This window comes from Onychostruthus taczanowskii, unplaced genomic scaffold (genome assembly GCF_017590055.1).
Source record: "Onychostruthus taczanowskii isolate IOZ18803 unplaced genomic scaffold, ASM1759005v1 scaffold151, whole genome shotgun sequence".
Lineage (NCBI taxonomy): Eukaryota > Metazoa > Chordata > Aves > Passeriformes > Passeridae > Onychostruthus > Onychostruthus taczanowskii.
Window position 1 is genome coordinate 346,264 of NW_024498697.1, and position 24,442 is coordinate 370,705.

The following is a 24,442-nucleotide window of genomic DNA, read 5'->3' on the forward strand; positions in this document are numbered from 1 at the left end:
GACTGCAGTCAGGGTCCCCAGGAGCAGGATGGAGGCAGGGACACGGCACAGGGTGAGGGCTCATCCCACGAGGAGATGGCTGCTCGAGGCGTCGGATCCTGTGGGACCTCCCAAGTCCCTGGGGATGGGGACGAATGGGAACAACTCGGGGGGCAGCACAGGGTCACTCATTGCTGATGGCCCTGCTGGGGGTGGGGGCACATCCCTGGAGCATATCCCAAAACTGAGCCCAGCTCGTGTCACAGATGGAGCCCCCAGTTTCCCAGAGCGTGATACCACGTGCCTCAGTTTACCTGCGCCACGGGCCGGGCAGGCACATCCCTTGGGGCATCCGCACAGATCCTTGTGTGGGGAAATTCCAGCCGCACGACAGGAGCTGGGGGCAGGGTCCAGCCGCAAACCCCCACTGCCAGGGCAGAGCAGTTTCCGCGGAAAATCCCCAGCTCCCGTGCGCAGAGCCAGGTTTGCAGCCGGCGGGTCAGCGTTTTCCAGCTGCTGGGAAGAGCCTGCGTGAGAACCGGCTGCTTCCCACGCTGCCCGGCCGTGTCCCGCCGCCCTGTCCCGGGCTGCCTGTCGGGAAGGTGCCCGCACTCGCAGGGACCCACCTGCGATCCACCCCGGGCACCGCAGCCTCGGGGCGCTGCTCTCCCAGGGCAGGTGCGACTGGCAGCGATGCCAATCCGCGGCTGTCCCCAGGGCCGTGTCCGGCCCCTTATCCAGCCCTGGAGAGCCCGAGGCTGGGATGATGGATGTCTTCTTCCTACAAACCCGCCCAGAGCAGCCGAGCACCCGGCTCCGGAGGCAGGGCCACCCCCGAGCCCCGGGACGTGCAGGGCAGCACCGAGCACCACTGAGCCCTGCACGCTGATCCCACTGCAGCGTCCCCGGGTCTGCTCCGGGAGATGCCTGGCCTGGTCTCTGCGGGCCCAGTTTGGTGCTGGGCTGTACTGGAAGGTGACAAGCATCCCCAGTGTGGCCACGGTGGTGCCAGGGTTGTATTCTCCTTGCACCAAGCCAGGATTGAGCCCCCCTTTCTCCCAGGACAGAGGGGGAACATGCCATCGGTGAGGCCACAGTGCCAGGGCAGATGTGGAAGGTGAGGGGGACCCTCCTGGCACTGCCCTGCAGGAAAGGCTGAGCCTGGTGACAGAGCTGGAGAAGCAGGACCACATCCCTGGAAAAGCTGAGCCTGCTGCTAGGCCAGAGCCCGGCACAGTGCACCCTCCTGCTGGGCCATGGGGTGGGGCAGCAGCATGGCCTGGGGGGTGATGCCGATGTCGGCTGACAGGAAATCCTTCCCCTCCCTGCTTTTGATGCTCCACTGGCCTCAGTTACCCCCCACAACGTGCTGTTTCCACAGAGATGCTGTCCCATGGACGTTTCCTAGCCTGTGCTTATGTCAGCCCAGTGCCTCCCAGTTTCCACCAGCAGCTGGCAGGTTTTGGGAGTGGGGGAGGAGACTGTCCTCAGCTTTACCCTCTGCTCATGCTGTGCTGCTGCCCCAGGGCCATCTCAAGCCCCTCTGAGCACAGGGATGCTCTGGGACAGGTTCCCAGAGCTGGGATGAACAAGGCTGTCAGGGCCAAACTTGGCACAGCAGCATTAGGGCAGGGCCAGGCTGGGGGCAGCCAGGGGACAGGGAGGGCAGGAATGTCCCCAGGAGACATTCATCCCTCTAAATCAGCGCTGATTCCACAGCACACACTTGGGACAGAACTGGGGCAGAGTTCAGAGAGAGACAGAGCAGGAGAATGGAGAGGGAGCACCAAAAACCTCTCAGAGGATGAGCAGCTGATGAAATCCCTGAAAACTCAGCAAGACTGAGCGAGAAAGGAAAAAAATAGGCCTGGGGGGCTGGTCCATTCACTGGCACAGGCAGGAGTGGGATAGCTGGGAGACCTTGGGAGGGGTACAGTGCTGAGGCCAGGGGGAACTGGGGCTGAGGGTGGGAGAAATCCTGACAATGCGTACTGGAAGCACTGAGAAAGCAGAGCCTCCCCCAGCACTGCCATGTCTGGGCACAATCAGACCAAGCCCAGCCTGGAAGTTTGTAGTAAACGTTTAAAAGGGTTCAAAAAAAGGGATACAGAAAGGTCAAAACCACATTCCCCCTCCTGGGGAGGCTGGTAAAGCACTGCCCCACCAGCATCCCCCCTTTCTCAGCTGCCTGAAATGCTTGACACAGTTGAGGCCCAGTCCTCAGGAATCTACACTGACACTGCTCAGCTCTGTGAGCTGGAGGAGCCCATCCAAAAGGAAAACCTCCCTAGAGGCAACAGCAGCTGGAGACCAACAATACAAAAAGGATCAGGGCTCTGGCTCTGGGCTGCTCCCCGTATGGAAATGCCCACAATTGGTCCATGGAGACTCCTACAGCCATGGAAGTGACCTGAGGAGCAGCTCCCTGCCTGCCGTGAGCCTCCAGGAGCAGGGCTGGGCAAGCAGGGATGGGGAAGGACCAGCAGGTGCCAGCCAGGGCTCGGGTCAGCCCCCATGCCGGGGCAGCAGGGTTACATGGGGTAGTTGAGAACGACGTCCTGCTTGGCCAGTTCCAGCAACATGGGGTCGTCGAAGAACTTGCTGATGCTCACGTCCTCACTCAGGCCCTGCAGGTAAGACAAAGCCACAAAGCCAGCGTTATTCCCCACTGCCCAGAGAGCCCACTGAAGAGACCTTGTGATCCACAGTAAGATAAATTTTCTTATTTATGCTCCAAAAAAGGTGCTTCTCTGCAGCTTGAAGGCATCTAGCACTCCTCAGGAACCTGCAAACATGTGGTTTCTGCTGCTGAGCACATCTACCAGCTCACTGCCCCCCACAGGGGAGCTTGATTCTCTCTGCTCCTCTGCAGCCCGTCAGTCCAGCTCACTAAACTAGCACAGAAACCAGCTCCTGCTGTTTCTGCTGGACAAGGGGGCTACACCAGGCCACTGAGGGCTCAGAGGGGCTGGGGAGGGAGCAGGGCTCAGCAGAGGCCACAGGATGGTGTTTTGGACTGGGGTCACAGATGGGACTGGCAGGCTCTGATGGGCAGCACAGGGGAGGTCCTGGGGCACAAAGGCCATCAGAGCACTCTGGGAACACAGAGGGGATGTGGCACAGCCAAGGGACAACACTGCAACAGCTCAGCTGCTGAAACAGAGGCACAGCACAGGGATTTGCCCCAGACACACCTTCCTACGCCTGGTCTTGATCATGAACTCCCTGGCCAGGTGTGGGGCTGGCTGCGGCTCCAGCGGCCGGATGACGATGCTCTTGTCCAAGGGGTCCCCAGGCACAATCTGAAACACAGGGCCAGGGTGTGAGAGTGATGTTGGGGCTGCTTCAACCTCCTGGAGACACCAACTGCAACAGGAAACATCCCTGGGTCCCACAGACACCCCAACACCCCACCTGCTCTCCTGGCACACAAACCCATGTCACTGCTGGTGATTATCCCTGTGAGAAGTCAATAATACAGTGCTGAGAACTCAAGCCAAGGACATGTCCCAAGGATATGTCCCTTCCCCAGGGAGTACTGCAAGACCCCATAACACCTCCTAACAGAACAATCCATGCAAGTCCTGCTCAGCACAATCCCGTCCACAAACCAGGCAGGCTTATTGTGTCAGAGCTGAGCCTTGGGCTTTGACACACCAGCCTTTAGGCTGGGACTCAGCCTGCAGCTGCTGCTCTCATGGAGCTGTACCCCAAAGCACTGTGCACCTCACAACTGTGGCACCCACAGGACCTGATCTGCCCCAGACACAGAAGTGACCAGAGAACAGTATTTTGTCCCAAATTTTGCTTCCTACAGGTTTAAAACACCACCTCTGAGAGGCAAAGCTGAAGTGTGGCACAGATCAAACTTCCTACGGCAGATCAGTGAGTCTGAGCCTCACTCCAAGACTTCTGCTGTCCAAGCTACAGAACATGAAGTGGACCCAAACAGGTTTCCTCCTCCCAAGGGGAATGTCCTCTTCCCAGGCACTGCAGGACCCTGACTCTCAGCCAGCAGCAGCTCCCAGGGCTCCCTCCCTAGGACTGGGAGTGATGGGACTTGGAACAAAGCCCTGGCAGACATGGAACAGCTGGTGCACAAAACCTCCCCAAGATCCTCCGAGGATGCTCTCCAGAGCTTTCCTGCTCTGTTGGAGCTATGGCACTGGGAGTACCCACCTGGTGCCTGATCCTACCTGTCCCTCTTTCCCATCTCCCCAGGGCATGGACTCACCTGCCAGTGGTGGAAGACAGAGAGAGAGAAGGCTTGTCCCTGCGTGTGGGTCCTCAAGTCTGTCTCAAAACCAAAGGAATCAATGGCTGGGATGAAGGCTTTGATGGTGTAGAGGGGAGAGCCTGGGATTGGAGCATCCTGGGTCACGTGGCCTCTGCAAACACATCAAAGGATTAGCATTCCTAAGGGTCACAGAATCATGGAAGGGACCTCAAATCTGGGTGAGAAGGGACCTCAAACCCCACACAGTTCCACCCCCTCTACCATGGGCAGGGATAATTTCCACTATCCCAGGCTGCTCCAAGCCCTGTCCAACCTGGCCTTGGACACTTCCAGGGATCCAGGGGCAGTCAGAGCTGCTCTGGGCACCCTGTGCCAGGGCCTCTCCACCCTCACAGGGAGGAATTTCTTCCCAATACCCCATCTAACCCTGTTCTTTGGCAGTGGGAAGCCATTCCCCCTTGTCCTCGTGTGGCAGCAGCTCTTTGTCCACAGAGAGAAACAGACAACTTTCCCAGGCATTGTTCTTGGAAAAGCTTGAGAAGATCAGAGAAAAGAAAGTTCTTAACTTGCTGCACCTGGTATCATGAACATGTGGAATGTGTTATGGAGATTTGTTTACCAAAGAGTTGTTTCTTAATTAGCAACTGGTGATGGTGGTTTAAGTAAAGGACCAATTAGGTTCACCTGTAGTGAATTAGGGTACAAAAAAGCAATGAGTTTCTTAATAAAGAGAATGATCTGCCTTCTGTAACACATGGAGTCTATGTCAATCATTACCCAGGTGGGGACCCGTTGTGCTGACATCCTGGCACGCCAGGCCCTTTTCCAGCTCTCTTGGACCCCCTTTAGGCATTAGAAGGGGCTCTAAGGTTTCCCTGCAGCCTTTACTTCTCCAGGTTGAACCACCCCAGATCTCCCAGCCTGTTTTTACAGGGAAGTTGTTCCAGCCCCCTGAGCATCTTCCCAGCCTTGTCTGGAGCCACAGAAGGAGGTCCAAGTCCTTCCTGTGCTGGGGCCCGAGGCTGAGCACATCCCCAGTGCTTTGTACATTCTCCTCTCTGACACCCAGGAACAACCAGGCACAACCCAAAGGCTGTGTGTGATCCTGAACATCCCTCCCCACACTGCTCAGGGCCAGGATCAGTCAGGAAGCTTCCAACTGTCACTTCACAGAGACTTCACCCTCTGCATCAGTGCCAGGAATTCCCCAACAGCCCAGATCCCAACGCTGCTGCTTTGCAAGCCCCACTGCTGGCAGCAGGAGCAGCTCACCTGCGCCGGGCCAGCACCGTGTACACGGCAGACACACAGTCAGCAGGGGCCTGGACCTCCACGAAGTAGTAGGGCTCCATGAGGCGAGGGGTGGCCTGTGAGGGGACAGGGACATGAGCACTGAGCCTCTTGCAGCACCAGCACAGCTCAACAGCACAGTCAAACACAGTGCTTGATGAGATTACAGGGATCCTGCTGCCCCATGGCTGCCCAGACCAACAGCACAAACACTGAAAGGGCCTTTTCTCCCTCTGGGCATGAGTCACATGCCTCCCTCTCCCCCATGCCCACCCTTCCCAGCAAGCCCAGCAGCAGCAAGAAGGGGAGAGTGAGCAGATGCACACCAGTTTCCATCCAGGCTGCAATGCAGGCCTGCAGGACTCGTGTACCAGCCCACAAGGGCGCTGCAGACTGATGGGTGAATGAGTCAGAGTGCACCCACACCCCGGGCAGGTCCGTGGGGATCAGCCCAGCACAGGCAAGGCCTCACCATGAGGAAGGCAGAGTACACCACCCTTCGGGCCGTGGGGATGATCTGCCCTCCACCCCTGTGCAAGGGCTCCTGAGCAATCACTGCATCCAGGATCTTGAACTTCACATTGCGGATCACTGCGGAGGGAGAAATGACAGCCAGTGACCCCGGGGGACATCCTCTGCCAGCACCAACCACATCCCCAGCTGCCCAAACACCCAGAGCCACCAGCAGTTCTCCTAAATTTAATTCCAGCAGGGAATGCATCACCACATCATAACCCTGCATATCACAGAATCATGGAGTGATTTAGGTTGGAAGGAGCCTTAAAGCTGACCTAGTCCAGCTCCTTGCCAAGGGCAGGGACACCTTCCACCAGACCAGGCTGCTCCAAGCTTAGTTAGAGATGGAAGAATTTAACCAATCTCACTGTCTCCATTTCCCCACAGATCCCACTTACATTCATCACAGAGGGGTCCTTCCCTGGTCCCCCACTGGAAGCCCTGCACGATGCTGTCCTTCACTGAACCCAACAGAGACTTGTCCACCTAGAGACAGACAGACAGACAGCTTCAGAGACCACACCTCATCACAGCCAGTAACACCCAGTGTTTAAAAGCCAGTTTCCAAAAGAGCAGCAGTGTTCCTCTATGCCCCCCTGTCCACCCCTCCCTCTCACGGCCCAAGAGCATCAGCACTATGCAATTTCTAGAGCACTACAAATTAGGAGCCCACATTTTGGGGATCCTGAAAGACAAGGCCATTAGTTGCAAATTTTGGCAAGTTGAGGACATCAGCCCAAACAGCAACATCTGAAAAATAACAGGTGACCTGGTAACCAGTGCAGGATCATTGTGGGGAAAGTGCAGCAGATCTGAGGCAAACAATAAGCACCCCGAAGGCACCAGGGCCTTGCTGAAAGTTCTGGGAGGAGTGGGCACCTCCTGGCACCATGGGACAAGGGTCTCACTGAAGACTGGCCCCCACTCCTCACCTCTGAGGGTAGTGTGTCATCTACCAGGATGTTTGGGCCAGTGGCATCTGGCCCAAAGGCCCAGATGGAACGGGCAGCCAGCAAATCCCAGTCATATTTGGTCTGGAAGAATTCACCCAGCTTCTTTCTGATAGAGAGAAAGGGAAGAAGCTTTAGGAAACAAGAATCTGACCTGCACTCACAATGTATTTACAACCCCGTTCCCTTCAGGCACAAAACAGTCTCAGTCAGAGATGCTCACAGACTGGCTGGCAGGAAAACCAAACCAGGATCCCTGCCTAGAGGCTGCTGCCTGATACTGTGCACCCTGCAGATTCCAGCATTCCCTTTTCCCCAGTTATTTACTTCCAGCTGCATTCCTGCCCTCCCAGATTGCTCATACCTGTTCCACGTTATCTGCACCACTTCATTCTCAATGTCCTCTGCCAGTCCCTTCTCCAGGGGCTCAGCAATCATTGTGATCTTGTTCCTGAGGAGAGATGGTCACCATCAGCCACAGTGATGGAAATGGGACTAACTGGGAAGACTGCAGGGACTGGCAGCCCTGGAGGGGCTGGGATGTGTCCAGAGAAGGCTCTGGAGCACCAGGAGCAGCTGAGGAGCTGGGGGAATCAGTCTGGAGAAAAGGAGGCTCAAGGGGCACCTTCTGGCTTCCCACAACTCCCTGAAAGGAGGGGGCAGGCAAGGGGGGAGGTCTGACTCTGCTCCCAGGGAACTAAGGACAGGGTGAGATGAAGAAGCCTCAAGTTGAGCCAGAGGAGGTTTAGGTGAGATATTAGGGAAAATTTCTACACAGAAAAGGCTGTAAAGGCCTGGCACAGCTGCCCAGGGTAGTGTGGAGTCATCATCCCTGGAACTGTGCAAAAAACATGTGGATGTGGCACTTGTAGATATGGTTTAGTGGTGAACATGACGTGGTGCTGGGTTGACAGCTGGAGTTCATTTAGGGTCTTTTCCAACCCTAATAACTCCACCATTCTCTGATTCTCTGACTGCACCCAGCTTGGATGCAGTTGGGTTGATGAAGCCACCTGCATCCACTGCTGTTCCTCTGTCCCTGTGAACAGAGCCCAGGTGCTCAGCTGCTGCTCCCCAAAGCCTGCTCAGCCCTAGAAGGAGACAGCTGAGGGACAGCATGGCTCCAGCCCTCCTGTCCCACATCCAGCCCCTGTCCAGGGCTGCAGGAGGGAGCTCATGGGCCAGGCAAGGTGTCTCTGGGAGCTGCATCTCACACACCAGAAGCTGTTTCAGAGAAGCCCCCAATGACTGAAACCTGCCCCAGCACAGGTCATCCCATGTGCCCAGAAGGTCAAAGCCTGACCTGACTGAGAACAACCTGCTCTGGTGGAAGCTGTTCCCACCCACAGGAGGACTTGGAACTGGATGGTTTTTAAGGTTGCTTCCAACCCAAACCACCCTGTGATTCTGTGAAGACTGGAACCTCTCTGTTCCCAGAAATAAGGCTGCCAAACATGGCGAGATTGTCTCAGAAAAAAGGAAGGCGAGAAGAACTAGAAACCACAAGGTGAACACAGGAGAGTCAACTTCAGCATAAAGGAAGGCAAGAAGAACCAGAAACCACAGGTGAACACAGGAGAGTCAACTTCAGCACGTTTTTCTCTGAAAAATTTTCTCTGAAAAAATTTTCTCTGAAAATTCAGGTATGGGAACATCCTGTGCACACAGATCTCCCCCATGTTCCCTCCCAGGCCTCCCTCTTCCAATCACTGTGACGTGCTGGAGGAGGGAGATGAGAGCAGCTGCAAGGCTCCAGGGCATCACCAGGAGAACAAATCCAAGATTACATATGGATTAGAGAACACACAGCTCTTGTTCATGAGACTGTTGGGGGAATTACTGAAGGCAGCACTGGGCTCTTTGGCACCTGCTCCAGGATCCCAGAACACCTCTCAGAACTGCTGAGAAGGTGTGACACTTAGGGAAAAAGGAGGATGTGGATCTGGCTTTACTCCTTCCATTCTCCTACACAGCACAAGAACATCCCTGGAACTCTGGTGTGTCCCTGAGGAGCTCAGGTCAATGGGACATTGCTCACTCAGGCATGTGCCACTTGGTGGACAACAGCCAGTGGGAACAGCCCCCCTGGAGGGATGGACCCTCCCTCTGCCCCTCCCATCCCAGCTTGCCCAGGGCCCTTACTTCTTGTTGGGTGTCTCAGCAAAGCACTTCAGGGAGGATGTTTCCACCACTGTCTCACAGAATGTCACCACTGGATCAGCCACCTAAAAGAACAAAAGGTTTGTAAGGTTTTCAGTACTTTTTTGTTTGTAAAAAGACTGTTTGAAACCTCTGAACACCTACAAGAAAAAACTGTCAGCGTTTTAATCAGGGTCATGTATGAAGCACTGAGGCTTTCAACTGAGACAGGAAAATTTAAATCAAATTCCAGGTATTAAAAATCCTGCTCAATTTATTTATTTGATGCTAGCCAGGCAATGTCTGAAGAACAGGGAAGGCTGGAACATGGAAAACTCCTCTCCAAGCCAATGTGCCACTCTCAGTCCCACTGGTGTGACAGTCAGGCTGTAAGAGGCCCTTTTACACCCTAACAGCCTTTTTTTTACTTTTACAGGAATGTGACAAAATCCATGCAGTATGTTCAGGCAGGTTCTTTTTCTCATCCTTCTGAGAGAGGGGACCAAAACCCTGTCCAGGGTTTCCAGTGGGAAAATCTCTCTCTCACTCGCTCACCTTGATGTCGATCTCGGAGTACATCTTCCGCAGGTCGTGCATCACACAGTCCAGGTACAGCTCTCCTGTTCCCAGGATCACATGTTCCCCAGACTCTTCCACCTGGAAGACAAGAGAGGGATGTAGCTGGCAGCCCCCCTGCTCACAGCTCCTTCCTACTCAAGCCTGAGGAAGGATTAGCCTTAAATACACTTGTTAAGAGTCAGAACACCCCAAGGAAAGCTCCCACAGCCTTTTCCAGGAGGAAGTGCTGCTGGGCTCTGCAGAAAGCTGCTTCCCTGGCACAGCAGGGTGTGTGTTTTTCTGCTGGATTTACACTTTTCTGCTATTTCTACATAATTTATAAGATCAACTGAAACAGCACGAAAAGACCCACAACAAACATAACAACCCGTGGTAAAAAAATGGATTCTTTTGAAGATCAGCCCAGAGGCTGCCCCCAGCACTGGCTGGAAACAGCCACACACACACAGAGAATCACAGAGCAGTTAAGGCTGGAAGGGACCTCTGGAAATCATCTAATCCAAGTGGCCCCCAGCAGTACCTTAGTTGTAAGTGAGGGGTAGCTCTTGTTGACTTTGCGGAGACCATCCAACATTTTGGGGAGCTCTGAGGGGTTGACTGGCTCCACAGCTATTTTGATAACAGATGTGGTGTTGAACTTCAAGGGACGGAAGATCTGAGCCTGGAATCAGAGAGGACAAAGAGCTGAAACTGCATCCCTGCATGTCCTCAGGGTAATACACAGCCTGTGAAGCTGCTCTCTTTCCCTCAGTGGCTCTTGTGTCCTGGCACCACGTCAGACAAGGATTCTTTAGCCTCACCATGGGAGCAGACAGGGATTCTTTAACCCCACTAGAGGAGCTTTTGGGCTGTACCCCATCACCCTGCCTCCCTGGAAGGCTGAGCAATGCCAGCCAGGCCTGGTACCTCCTCATTGCCCCGAGGCTCTGTCACAGTTGCTGTCTTCACTATGGGCTGGTCCACGCCCTCAATCAGCACCCAGTTGCCAGCAGGAACTCTGTTCACCTCAATGTGATACCTGAAAGGCAGGAGAGCACCACTGCAGCCTCAGACCTTCCAGCACCTTCCTCCTCCCTCTCTCTGACAGCTCTCCCTCCCTCCCAGTCCTTCACCAGGTGACTCCTCTCCCAATAAACACATTGCCACAGCTTTCTGTACCTTGCAACTGAGATCCAGAGGCGTCCAACGGTGCAGATCTGGGAATCCTCCTCATCTTCCAGGGTGTAGTTCTCCCCAAGGACCTTCACAGGCTGCCCAGCATGGATGGTGCCACTGAGCACCCTGCCAAAGGCGTGGAACTGGACACCATCATCAGTGCTGTACATTTTAGTTGTGTGACACATCAAGGGACCCTTCCCATGACACAGAGAGACAGAAATGAGCTTCTTTCAAAACACAGTCAAGAAATAGACACAGACCTGGCAGGACTGGACTTTGATGATCCTTGTGGATCTCTTTCAACTCAGAATATTCTATGATTTGTGGCTAAAAGGGATAAATGGGCTGGAATTTAGAAACAATTGTTTTGATTTGCCAAGTCCTTCAGTTCCTGTCACTGGCAGCCCCACACCTCCTTGCCCTGTATGGAAAGCCCTGGAATGACCATGGTGGACTGTTCTGGAGCTGCTGTAGAGCTCCTATAGAGCAGCAAATGGTGGCTGGGACAAAGCCATGAGGAAAAATGTCACCTGCTGGCCTGCAAACCTGCTCAGGACAGAGCACCTGAGCTCCCCAAGATCACAGCTTCCAGTGCCACAAGGTCACTCCACACTGGTGATGTGGTGACAGTCACCACTGTGGAGTTTTATGTGGATAATCACAACTCATTAAAATAATTTTCTCTGCAGACATCAGAGCAAAAGTCACAGGCAAATTTCTCACTCAGCTGCCAGCGTTGGTGGCTCCAGACAACTCCAAATGACAGCTCAGTGCAAGCTGTTGGAGGAGGAAGGGTTGGGAGAGGAAAGGTGCTGACTAACTAACACAGGGTTATTTTTATCAGCACCATGCAGTTTTTTAGAGTTTGGAGAGAGAATTAAACTTCAAGGAAAAGGGACAAAAAGACTGCAAAAGGACACAAAACCACCCTGCAGCTCCCACATGCTCTGGAGTCCTGACCTAGACCTGTTCTTCTCTGAACACAGTGAAACAATTCCCTCTCTCCAGGGCTGCCCTGGCAGGCAGCTGAAGCTCCTTGGAGCGAAGAGATTTGTTCCAGTGTCGGATGAGAGGTTTCAGAGTGCTGCAAGTCAAATCTGTGCAGATAGCTGGCTGGGAGGCAGCTGCCCTGGCAGGGCAGGGGGAGCAGAGCCTGCTGGCCTTGGTTCTGCACACTCAGAACAACACAGGAGTTTCCTTACGTCAGGGTCGCACTCGCTCATGGCCTCCCCCAGGTCGGAGTCGACACCGCCGGTGTAGGTGTGCTCAATTTTTGTCTTGGCCCCCACTTTTGGGGAGGGAATGTGCTGCACACACATGTCCACAAAGCCTGCAACAGGAACACTTGGTGAGGACAGGGTTAACCAGTGTGGAGGAAAGAAATGGACTCCATAAACACAAGGCAAAGCCAGGGTGACTGCAGCACTCACAGCAGCAGGGGAGAGGTGAGCAGTGTCTCAGGCCGTCCTGGGGGCAAATGGTGTCATAGTTTAGATTTGGGAAATTGAGCAGGATCTGTGCAAGTTAGCACTCCTTGGCCAAAATATAACCCTCAACTCTTGGTGTGAGGTACTGGGGATACAAGGAGGATTGTGGAGGGGAAGACAAAGAGCTTGTACCTGTGAACTCCCCAAAGAATTTCTTGCAGACGAGTCGCAGCAGGGGCCGGATGTTCAGTTTCAACTCCTCTTTGGTCAGGTGGATGCCAAGCTCATCCAGAGTCCTGGGCAGGGTTGTGTCCACATCCCCCACCACCTGCAAGACAAGTCCCACTCTCAGGTTCACTGTGGGGGTCCCAGTCAGTAACTCCCCAGGGCACATCACACACCAGTCACCACCCACAGGGAACCTGCACTGGGTTACAGCTCACCCAAGAGCCAGATGGGTCAAAAAATCATAGAATTGTGGAATCATTAAGGCTGGAAAAGCTCTCTAAGATAATTCAGTCCAATTATTTCCACAGCACTGCCAAGGCCACCATCAAATCATGTTAGTCCCCAAGTGCCACATTTACATGGCTTTTAAATCCATCCAGGCACAGTGATTCCACCACTGCCCTGGGCAGCTGTGCCAGGACTGGACAACCCTTTGGGGGAAATTTTTCCTAATCTCCAATCTAAACCTCCCCCTGCACAATGTGAGGCCATTTCCTCTCCTCTTGTCTCTGTTCCTTGGGAGCAGAGCCCAACCTCCCCCAGCTGTCCCATCCTGTGTCAGGGAGCTGTAGAAAGCAAGAAGTTGCCCCCAAGCCTCCTTTTCTCCAGGCTGAGTCCCCCCAACTCCTCCTCATCCAACTTGTGCTCCAAGACTTTGCTCTAAGTCCAAGCACTGTCACTTGGCTGCTACTAGAGCACACAAGGAAGGGCAAGGATTGCTCTATTCACTGCAAATACAGCACTGCGCTTGCAGAAATAATGATTACTGTGCGCCCCCAAAGCCACCTTGTGCAGATCCCACTGCAGAACAGGACAGGACCAGACCCAGTGCCCAGCCCCAGCTGCTCCTGCCTGGAGCTGTGGGAGGAACAATGACCCATGACAGACCTGAGCCAAGATCTTGTACAGGGGCTCCAGAATGAACTCCACGAAGCTGCGCTGGGAGCTGCTCGTCGGGGCCTTCTTGGTGAACTTGCGGCTGTTGGAGACCAGAGAGGTGAGGAGCAAGAACTGCAGCCTGCCAGCACCCCTACACAGCCTCTGCTCCTCCCAGCTTCTCCTCTCCTCCCTCCCATCCCCTGCCAAGCTGTCAGGGACACAGGGGCCAGGCTTACTCCAAATGAAGGCCAGAGGAGCCTCTCTGCTCCTGCTTGTGGGATTCAGGTGTGAATCCACATGGAGTCACATTAGGCAGGAGGTCTGACTCAACCCTTCCCAGATACTACACCACAGGATCAGAGGATCAGGAGTCACCTTGGGTCCACATTTTACAGGGAAAGAAGGGAAAAAGCCAGGAATAAAACAACATTAAAATATTTTAAAAGGGTTCTTACGTCTTCGGGTTGAAGTAGATGTCGCCCCAAAGCCGCTTTGCAAACTCCTGGTAATTGATGTCTCCTAAAGGAAAAAGCAAATGATAAAGCCTCTCAGATGTCACTGCTTTTTTCTTAGCTTAGAAATCTTTATATTTTGGCTTTTAAAACAAGCCTGAGGATTCAATTTAATGAACTGATGCTGATGAGTGAATGCCTCGTCCCAATTCTGAGTGAAAGATTAAGCGCTGTCCTGGGGAGCCCAGGCAGAGATGAGCAGAAAGAGTCCAGTGGGGATGTCCCCAATAGCCCAGGGACACTGCAGCTCACAGACTGACTTCCCAGGAACACTCCAGCTCTCTGCTACCCACGGGGTCAGAGCTGAGGAGTGCTGCAGGAGCCCAACCTCATCTGCTGCACTTCCAAACAGGAATCTGTGACTGCTGCTGCAGTGCCCAGGTGCTGGCATGGCCTCCACCCCTCAGCCCTGCAGGCTCAGCACCAGCATTTTCTGCCCTGCTGAACATCTCCAGTTCCTTCCTCTTTCTCAGGGAGCACACAGCCAAACACCCAGCACTGAAGGTCCAGTGCAGTGCTGGCTGTCATGGTGAATTTACAAAAACCAGGATAGAATGAGAACCTACAGCAGGTTCCAAACAAGCTTTTGCTGTGGGCAGATGTGTGAACACAAGGAATTGCCTCCTGGTGGCTGCAGTCTGGACACTGATGCTGCTCTAACTCCTGTCAGTGACATGTGGTGGCTGCACACGCAATTCCTGGTGACCAGAATCCACTATTCCCAACTCCAAACACCCATTCAGCTCCTGCCTTCCCCACCTAGTTGGCATCTCCTGCCAACTGTGCAGTCCTCAGCTCCCTAAGGAGGGGTCTCACCCCAGCAGGCTCTGAGTTAATGCTCTGACACTCAGGGAGCTCATTTATTGCTCCAAACTCTCAGGACACGTGACAGTCCTGACACCATCAGTCCCTGACCTCAACAACTTCATCCTCCCTCAGGCCAAGTTCTCTGCAAGAGCTGGCCCAGCTGCTTTACAACCTCCTTCTTCCCCTGCTCTCAGCTCCTACAGATCCCCAAATTCCCCAGTGGGGGACTTCAAAAACCTGGGCTGTGCAGCTGCTAATGCCAGCACGGAGCCCACTGCTACATGCAGCAGATTGCCTTGAGTGGGCACCTGGGGAGCAGAAAATTAAATCCAGGCCAGAAAAAGACAATTTCTTAAAAAAGAAAGAGGGCAAGAGTGCAAAACCTTGTGGGCAAAGCTTGTGCCCAGCTGCAGCTGAGTCTTGGACTTTTGGGAAAAGGCAGGAAGAGCTTAACTGCTTCGTTCCTGAGCTGCTGACAGGGAGGCAAAGCACAACACACACACACCTGCCTTCATCTGCTTGTTATTTCTGCTCAGGGTATGAAAAAAATCTTGGCTTCTGACTCACAAAACATTTATCAGGAGAAAATATCTTGCTAAAACTGTGTTTCTGCTTTTTAACCCCCAAGGTTCAGCTCTGCAGCACCACTCAACTGTCAGCAATTCCAGAACACAAACACTGGCCGTGTGCAGGGGAAGCAGAATGGCTTAGAAAACCCCCACAAGAAAGGTTGGGAAATGAGATGTTGAAGTGTACCAGGTTTCTGGCTAATCCTCACCATATGTGTCTGCATAAATCTTTGCAAAAGACCCCAGTGTGAAGCAGATGCTGTACTGAGAGCTGGAGAAGCACACGTTCCCCAGAAGGGGAGACAGCACGAGGTTCTCATCGGTGGAATACATGCTGAGAGGAGAAAAATAAAATCAAATCAATGTTATGAACCAAAGGAGACACTTCAGCCCACTTCCCACACCCTACAGCAGTGACAGGCAAGGAGCCTGCATTGCCAAAAAGCATCTTTAAACAGGCTGCAGCTTGCTTGCCATCAGAATCTCAGGGTCAGGAACATTTTCTGCCTATAAATTTCAAGCATTAATGCAAAGATTTAAAGATCCTAGAACTAAAAAGTTACCAGCACAAATACTTCAGATTTTTTATCTGAGATAACTTTTCTTCTTCTAAAAAAGCAGCCAAGTTGGTCAACCAAGCAAGGGAAAAGATAATACAGGGATATAATTTAATCCAAACAGGTTTAATGAGCTCACAGCCATGCTAGGCAGGATGAATTACCCTGCTCCAGCTGCCTGATGCCAGCACACATTGAGCAGAGACATGCCAGGGAGCTTGTGTGCAAACACACACACACTTGAAGGGCAGAATGCTGTTAACAAATCCCTGGATGCAGAAGAGCCCACAGAAATGTCTAAGATGTCCCTCCCTTTCCTGGGCAGGGCTGGCAAGGAGATTGGACTGTGTCAATATCATAATCCTTGTCCAGGAGTTGAGACAGTAAATCCCCTTTTAGTTTTGTAGCAAGTATTTAGGAGCTTTAAGACATCTCAACCTCCAATTTGGGATACAACCTGGATCATTTCAGTGTATTTGAGACATCTGGGAGCACAAATTCCCTGCTCTGGTCAGATGTCCACTTTCTCTACTTTTTAGTGGAAGAAGAATGCAATGGGGCAGGGGAAATGAAATCCCTGGAGTTTGCCAGGAAGAGCCAATCCTCCTTAATTCAGTGTATCAGCTGAGATTAACTCCCAGTGGTTCTTCCTGGCCCATTTTCTATGACTCAACACATCAAGAGACAAACTGATGAGTTTTCAGGCATGTGCAGGGCTCACAGAGAGCCACGGGACAGGGACAGCAGCACTAACAATGCAGCACCCCAAGCAGCCTCACCTGATCAGACCATTAACTTCATCTACAATGTGTCTGAGCTTGTAGTAAGCATCTGTGGGGGGCAGTTTCAGCTCCAGGATGAGTCTGTCAATCTTGTTGATGCACACAGTCACTGCCAGCCTCTCCTGCACGGCGTGCTTGATCAGCCTCTCTGTGTTCAGCATCACCTGCAGGGAGCAGTGAGCTCAGAGCCCCAGGAAAGCCTCCCCAAAATGCTATCTGGGGCGTGAGGGGCAACCAGTGACCCTTACTCTGCTGCCAGGCTGCAGAAAAGCCCAAGCTCAGCAATCAGCTAATTCTCATGAAATTCAGAAATAGGTGCTAACCCAACCAAATTCCTTGAATCCAAGCCTGTGGACATCTCTGATATAAATAACCTGCTCAGTTTTAGGTATCATGGGGATGGAGATGCACACAAATCAGACAATCAGCCTGCAGGCCACAGCATCACATCGGTCTGGACACAGCAGCCACAGGCTTGGCTGCCTGTTCAGATGGAAAACACCCTCACTTCCCAAGCTGTCCTCCAAAAACCCTTCACCCAGAAAGCTGAACCCATCCCAGGCCTCCATGCTAAGGCAGCAGCACAGACCCCAGAGGGAGGGACGTGAGCCCCAGGAGAAGGTGGCACTCACCCCCTCGGCCGCGTCGATGAAGAGCACGACGCCGTCCGAGATGCGCAGGCCGGCTGTCACCTCGTCAGAGAAGTTCACATGACCTTCAAAACCACACAAAGGTGGGCAGTGAGAGGCACAGAGGGCCCTGGTGCAGCAGCAGCAGCACACAGGGTGGGAAGCTGTGGGGTTCTGTGGATTCCTGTGGTTGCTGGTACCCAGAGAGGCAGAAGGGAGATGGTTCCTCCTCAGATGGGGGCCTGGGAGCAGCTGCCAGAGCTCCCCATGGGGATTTAGCCTCAGCTCTAATGCTGTTTTTTGAGAATGTACACAACTTGTTTAACAGGCACTCTTCCTCACATTTGTGACTGTTTTTCTCACAGCTCTGTGCAAGCACTTCGGGAAGAGGAAGATTTCTTCTCAAAGACAACAGATGCTTCTCCCCCCCCAGCCTCCTCCTGCGCTCTAACCTCCCTCATCCTGAGCTGTGGCTCAGCAGATGTGTCCCAAGACCCTCTTCCCTAAAGTTTCTTACAAGTTGATCTGTGATTATGTTCCCTCCACAGAAGAGGAACTGTCAGAGGCCTGAGGAACTTGCTGAGTCTCACTGTGGAGCACCAGCATTTGAGCAAAGCAGGGTCCCCCTGCACATGGCAATACCTGGGAAGGAAAATTCTACCTGTGCTGCTTGAGAAACACCTCTTCAGCCTCACCAACCCTCAATCAGGCCAGGTAATCACAGACATGAGCCTGACTCGTCCCTGCCCATGGCAGGGAGTTGGAACTGGATGAACTTTAATGTCCCTTCACCCCAAACCATCCTGGGTGATTATGGGTCAGTACTGCTGGAAGTGACTTCACAGGAATGAACTCAGATGAAGGCTCAGGACTAGGCTGGAGTCAGCCATAAAAAGTACAAAACACAGCTAAGTGCTTCCCACAGCAGGATTTTCAGGACTGCACAATCACCTGGAGTGTCAATGATGTTGAAGAGGAAAGATTTTCCTTTGGTGTCCGGCAGAACAATTGTCACTGGGGTGCTCTTGATCCCCACCCCCCTCTGAAACACAGGAAACCAGGATTACAGGTTAAAAAAATAAACAAAAGGATCACCTTGTACAGAAACACAAGGAACACCATGTACAGACATAGAAGAAGATCAAGAAAAAAATCAGAAAGATGGAAAGAAGAAAGCACTCATCCTGGAAGAGAGTAATAACCTCAGATCACCAAAGCACCCAGCCTGCTCTCCCATCTGTACTGGTCAGACTGGTGAGCCACCACTGCACCCTCCACACCTGATTTCAGCTGAGGAGGTACTACAGGCAACACCTGAGACAGAACGTGGGTGTTTGTTTGTGCTTTCACCCTCTGCTGCCACCAAGTTACGCCTCAAAGCACAAGATTTGATCACACAGAGTATAAAGTATAAACATTGAGAGGAGAAAAAAAAAATGCTTCAAAGCATTGTTCTGGTCGTGACACAAAATAACATTCCCACTCATGCCCAACCACATGGAGTCAGAGCTAAGGAAAACAAGCAGAAATGCATTTATTTTGAAATAATTTTTTCTCTTCTACCACTACTGCAAATCCCCTCCTCCTTTTTCTCTCAAAGAAAGTAAAAATTATCCCCAAACTGGGGTGACTCTGCTGTAGATTTAACATTAAACAAGTTATAAAATCATACATGGAGATGAGGGAAGGAAGTTGGATCAGGAATCTTCCTGAGGCAAACAAGAGGAGCAGATTGTTTTACTGATAAAGAAAATAACCAAAATGTGGAAGGCACAAAAAGGAATTAAAATGGACAAGGAAACTGCCTACAACAACTGTGAGTAAAGCATGAGACAACTGGATAAAATCACTACAAGACCACTCACCTCCTGCTCTGTGAACAATATATCAGTGTAGCAGAGCTGCAAAGGCAAAACAAAAATCAGAGAGTCTCACATTTTGGTACCAGATACTCAGTTTGAAGCAGGACACAATAACTCAGGCACATCACTAAGGTGACAAGTAAGGGACAGAAGCAGAACTAGGACTGAGCTCTGGCTTCCCAATCCTACATTCCAGTCACTGAAGCACCCTGTCCCCATGCACAGTCCCCCTCCCTCAGGGTGTAGAAGCCACCCCGTGTCCCCAGGGTGGGAGTTCCCAGCAGCTCACTCACATCCTGATCGTCGCGCTTCCGGATTTCCGGGTGCGTCTGCTCTATCAGGCAGTCAACAAAACAAGTCTGGAAGAGAGCACAGAAAGGAGCTGCCTCTCTTCAGACAGACACAAACACAGCCCCATCCCTCCAGCAGCAGCACAGAGCATGCTGAGCAGGGTATTGCAAAACCTACAAATAAAACCCACAAAAATATCTACGCATTTCACAGGGAAACCTAGTGCCAGGACAAGGGGAAATGGCCTCAAGCTGGAGGGCAGGGGTAGGTGGGATAGTGGGAAGGAATTCCTCTCTGTGAGGGTGGGCAGGCCCTGGCACAGGGTGCCCAGAGCAGCTGTGGCTGCCCCTGGATCCCAGAAGTGCCCAAGGCCAGGCTGGATGGGGCTTGGAGCAGCCTGGGACTGTGGAAGGTGTCCCTGCCATGGCAGGGGTGGCTCTGGGTGGGCTTTAAGGTCCCTTCCAACCCAATCCATCCTTGGATTCTATAAATAAGTGCACGAGCAGGAGGAGCAGAAGGTACTGCTGCAGAGAACCAGGGGCCAGGAGGGCTGGCAAAGCAGCAGGTCACCATCCCACCCCTGCATTTTGGACAGTGACAGCACCTTGCCGTGGTGCAGGTGCCCACACAGAGTCACATTCCGGATCAGCTCCGAGTTGTCCATCAGATCTGCCAGGAAACTGCAGGAACAAAACACAAAAGGCTGTTGGAGGCTTCTGCTGCGTCTAAGAAAAGTAGGTGCTGCTTTTCAGCTACACTTTCTATCCAAGGTGCCCCCTGAATCTTTGCCAAACTTTTATCCTGCCAGTGCCCTGCGGAGGAAGAATCCCACTTTCCAGATGGGGAGGACAAGAGAGTTGGAGTCCCAGACAGATGGCAGTGGGTGGGAGGATACAGAGCTGGTAAAGCTGCCAGCAATTGAATATTATTGAATATTTTTCTTCTCTTCTAGTCAGTACTGGAGCAAAAATCACATCCACAGACTCAGATGATGAAGCACTTCCACTCAAACCACGGCAGGCAGGCAGGTAAATTGTGGTGCTGGATAACAAGCACCCCATGGAGCTCTGAAAGCAGCCAGGGGCTTCACAGACCATTAATTCTGATTTTCAAGCCTTAAAACAGTGACATTCCAGGGACTCAAGGAATTAAGTCTTTTCAAATTAGCAGCTGAGATGGGTAATGATGAGCTGGTCACTTCTGGATGGATGCTGGCCAAAAGATAATTGAGATCCTAAATTACCACCCCTAAAAAATAATGGGAGGCTATAAAACATGCGGTCACTGCCAGAGGCCTGCAGAGAGTAAGTGCTGTCAAATAATTTCCTTTTTAAACAAATTAAATTTTCACTGATGCAATAGACTTCTTAATGTAAAACATTTTGATTAAGAGCTAAAAAATACAGCAATCAATACTAACCCAGATTAAAACCTTCCTAATTGGTCTGAAAATAAGGCTAAATGGGAAATCAATACCAAGCTTGCAAGTTTCTGGCTACATCCCACAAGGAATTTCTCGTGGCCCATCCTAACCATTTATATCAACAAATAGGAGAAAAATGAATTAATTACAGATGGAATGAGCAGAGCACACAAGGATCAGGGAAGTGGTGGATAATGCAGAGCCCAGGTCAGGACTGAGCCAAAGCACGGGCTGAGAAAAGCCAGCCCCAGCAGCTCCTGGGCTCTGCTCCAGCTCTGCTGAAGCCTCCAGGCACTGGGCACAGCCCTGGGCAGCTGAGGGAGCCCTGAGTGAACACCAGCTCCAGGAGCATCCTGTCCCCTCTGGAAAACACGAGGTGCTGGGTGCCAGGCACTGCCCACCACCAGGGAACTGCTGCTCAGCCACAGCTCACCTGCAGGGGAACATTTAAACTGGGAAAAGCCCTGACAGTGGTGAGTGATGAGCCCAAGGAGACCCCCACAGCTCCATCTGCTCATCCCAAAGAGAGACAACACACACACACTGCAGGTACAGGGTCACAGACCCCCTGCCCACCACAATACACAGACCAAGAGCAGGCTTCTACCAGAAAAAGCCAACGATGGTTTTTATTCCACAGAAAACTCATACTACATCTCCAATTTTAAATGCATTTGGAATTTTTTCCAGGAGGTTTTCTCCCAGCCCTGGTGTCCAAGAAGCTGCTTTGGGACACAAGGAATAGACCCACCCAGCACAGCTGCAGTGTCCTGCTGACTGCACAGCACTCTGCACTCACCCAGCAGCATAAAAATTAATTCCCAATGGAAACTGGAACAGATGGGACCTAATCTGAGACTGGGATCAACCCAAAATGTCCCAATATGATGTGTGCTACACATTGACCATGTGGATATTTAACAGGGTGCCCAGAGCAGCTGTGGCTGCTCCATCCCTGGCAGTGCCCAAGGCCAGGTTGGACACTGGGGCTGGGAGCAACCTGGGACAGTGGAAGGGGATGGTTTACTCATTTGATATACTACATCTCCAATTTTAAAAGCATTTGGAATTTTTTCCAGGAGGTTTTCTCCCAGCCCTGGTGTCCAAGAAGCTGCTTTGGGACACAAGGAATAGACCCACCCAGCACAGCTGCAGTGTCCTGCTGACTGCACAGCACTCTGCACTCACCCAGCAGCATAAAAATTAATTCCCAATGGAAACTGGAACAGATGGGACCTAATCTGAGACTGGGATCAACCCAAAATGTCCCAATATGATGTGTGCTACACATTGACCATGTGGATATTTAACAGGGTGCCCAGAGCAGCTGTGGCTGCTCCATCCCTGGCAGTGCCCAAGGCCAGGTTGGACACTGGGGCTGGGAGCAACCTGGGCCAGTGGAAGGTGTCCCTGCCCATGGCAGAGATGGGACTGGATGGGTTTTAAGGTCCCCTGCAACCCAAATCATTCCAAGAAGGTTTCCTGAGGCACAAGCTGTTGCTATGGAGCTTGGCCTCAGCCCCTGAGGTGAGATTCCCCTGTTGTGTCCATCCCTACCCTGTGCCCATTTTCCTTGGGGAGGGAAAATGTCAGTGAAATTGTCCTGCACTTCTCTTGTTTTGGGTTCAGAACCTGGGAACTGGCTGCTCTCAGGTCAGTGAGACCCCCAGGCGTGCCCCCCCAGCCCCACACTCACTCCATCTCGTAGACAGTGACCGGCAGTGTCTGCTCCATCAGGGAGAACTTCTTGGTTTTCACAGGTTTGATAATGGGCTCTGAAACAAGAGACAGAACAACAAACTGTTCCCAGAGCCCTTGAACCAGCAGGGTCAGGAATGGCCCCCAGGAATGAGGACTTTAGCTGACAACTCCTCAGTTTCCTGGCTGACACATTCTCTCAGCTGTTTGTCAAAGCTGCAGGAGATGGTCACTGCAGGGCCCCTCCAGCTGAGCCATTCCAGTATGGAAGGATCACGGGAGATCACTTAAATGCATTTACTTCTCCCTTAAATAGCTCTCCCACCTCTGCTGATTCCTGTTCTTCCAAAGATACCTTTGTTTGGGTTTGCAAAAACCACAAGTGCCCAAATCTGCAGAGTTCTTGAGGCTATGAGGGATCTCCAAAGGGGCAGGACAAAAGGGAATATTATTTCCCCTTTCCAAGGATCCATTGAGAGCCTTCTCCTCCCTCCAGCCCCTCCCACTGACCAGTGAGTGGCTGTGTGTCCTCCTCCTGCACGATGGTCTCCACCTCGGGCCCATAGACCTCCTCTGCTGTGGGGTAGTACTTCTTGTCCTCGTGCAGCACCACCTCCATCCCAGCGTGCTCCTCGTCGTGCTCCCCCATGTCATCATCATCATCATCATCCTCCAGCTGCAACCAAGGCTCGCTCTGAGCTGCTGTGGAGCCCCCCAGGGGGCCAGGCCTGGGGTCACCCCCGAGCCAGGACCCCCAGTGCAGCCCCAGCACCCACAGGGGTGCCCTGGGAGCAGCTCCTGGAGGAGCAGCACAGCTCTTCCCTCCTGGATCAGCAACAGCCCTGGACCTGCAGGGACCCCACAGCCCAAGGCAAGAACCACACCCGGTAACACAACCCCACCCACGGACCAGCAGGACACGGGAAGGGGTTCCCTCAAATCCCCCCTGGGGCAGCCCCTCTGCTCCCCCCGTGTCCGTGGGGTCTTGCTCTGCCTCCCCCGCGGGGATCCGGCTCCTGCAGCAGCCTCAGCTCCCTCCCGAGGGGCTCCCGAGGGGACCCGGACCCGCCGTGGGCCTGACACCAAACCCAGCCCAGCCCAGGAGCTGGCGGCTCCCTCTGCCATTCCAGCTAGATCTTTCTCTTTACGCCAGGAAGGGATTTTGTGAATTCTTTAAACACCAGCCCCGCTCGGACCCTCGGCATTCAGGGCTCCGCAGGGAGCAGGAGCAGCCGCGGGCCCGTCCCCGCTCCGGGCCCGGGTCAGGACGAGCCCCGCCGGCTCCGGGGTCGCTGCCCCTCCTCACCTCGTCCAGGTCTTTGGCCTCTCGGCCCAGCTCGTCGTCGTCATCGTCCGAGTCCAACTCGGGCCCGATGTAGTTCCCAAACTCGTCGTACAGGTCGGTGTCCATGCTGGGGGCGGGAAGAGGGTCGGGAGGGTGCAGAGACCGGGGCCCGTGACAGAACCCCCTCAGGGCCCGTGGCACCGGGGCCCTGGCCCCAAGCCCCAGCCCTGCCCGAAGCCCCGGTCCCGGTCCCACTCTCACTCTCCCTCTCCCTCACCGGTCCCGGTGGTCCCGGTCCCGGTCCCACTCACCCTCACCGGCCCCGGCCCCGGTCCTGGCCCCGCTCTCCCTCACCGGCCCCGGTCCCGGCCCCGGTCCCGGCCCCGGCCCCGCTCTCCCTCACCGGCCCCGGCCCCGCTCTCCCTCACCGGCCCCGGCCCCGGCCCCGGTCCTGGCCCCGCTCTCCCTCACCGGCCCCGGCCCCGGTCCTGGCCCCGCTCTCCCTCACCTGCCCCGGCTCCGCTCCCGCCGCTGCTCTCGCCGGCGCCGCCGCTGCCGAAGGCCCCCGGGCTGCCCTCGCCGCCTGTCGCGACCGAGCGTCCCGCGCCCGCCGCCAGTACCTCGCCCGCTGGAGAAGGGCCGGGT

General features: G+C 53.5%; 1 protein-coding gene across 2 annotated transcripts; it reads right to left on the reverse strand.

The window, feature by feature from the left end:
• Nucleotides 1–1,906: 1,906 nt before the first annotated feature.
• On the reverse strand, nucleotides 1,907–24,430 carry EFTUD2 (elongation factor Tu GTP binding domain containing 2). 2 transcript variants are annotated; one of them, XM_041398967.1, is made up of 28 exons: nucleotides 24,306–24,430; nucleotides 23,819–23,924; nucleotides 23,023–23,188; nucleotides 22,511–22,589; nucleotides 19,996–20,071; nucleotides 19,394–19,459; nucleotides 19,104–19,139; nucleotides 18,190–18,280; nucleotides 17,242–17,324; nucleotides 16,607–16,773; nucleotides 15,480–15,604; nucleotides 13,838–13,901; nucleotides 13,392–13,482; nucleotides 12,468–12,603; nucleotides 12,051–12,178; nucleotides 10,849–11,042; nucleotides 10,597–10,708; nucleotides 10,211–10,351; nucleotides 9,667–9,768; nucleotides 9,115–9,197; nucleotides 7,337–7,423; nucleotides 6,955–7,081; nucleotides 6,421–6,508; nucleotides 5,979–6,097; nucleotides 5,489–5,583; nucleotides 4,214–4,367; nucleotides 3,174–3,281; nucleotides 1,907–2,606 (listed from the first exon to the last, which is right to left on the reverse strand). In XM_041398967.1, exons 2-28 carry the CDS (start codon nucleotides 23,921–23,923, stop codon nucleotides 2,511–2,513), a joined length of 2,919 nt encoding a protein of 972 aa, XP_041254901.1. In that variant the 5' UTR covers nucleotide 23,924; nucleotides 24,306–24,430; the 3' UTR covers nucleotides 1,907–2,510. The 2 variants fall into 2 exon arrangements, with proteins under 2 accessions (XP_041254901.1, XP_041254902.1); XM_041398968.1 differs by lacking the exon at nucleotides 24,306–24,430 and adding an exon at nucleotides 24,269–24,287.
• Between the last annotated feature and the right edge of the window lie 12 nt (nucleotides 24,431–24,442).

Excerpts from the sequence above, each read along its gene's own strand:
- EFTUD2 (XM_041398967.1), bottom strand. The coding sequence starts at position 23,923 with ATGGACACCGACCTGTACGACGAGTTTGGGAACTACATCGGGCCCGAG. Across the intron at positions 12,179-12,467 it reads ATTCTTTGGGGAGTTCACAG|GCTTTGTGGACATGTGTGTG; the intron begins GTACAAGCTCTT and ends TTCCTGTTGCAG. Across the intron at positions 2,607-3,173 it reads TCAAGACCAGGCGTAGGAAG|GGCCTGAGTGAGGACGTGAG; the intron begins GTGTGTCTGGGG and ends TCTTACCTGCAG.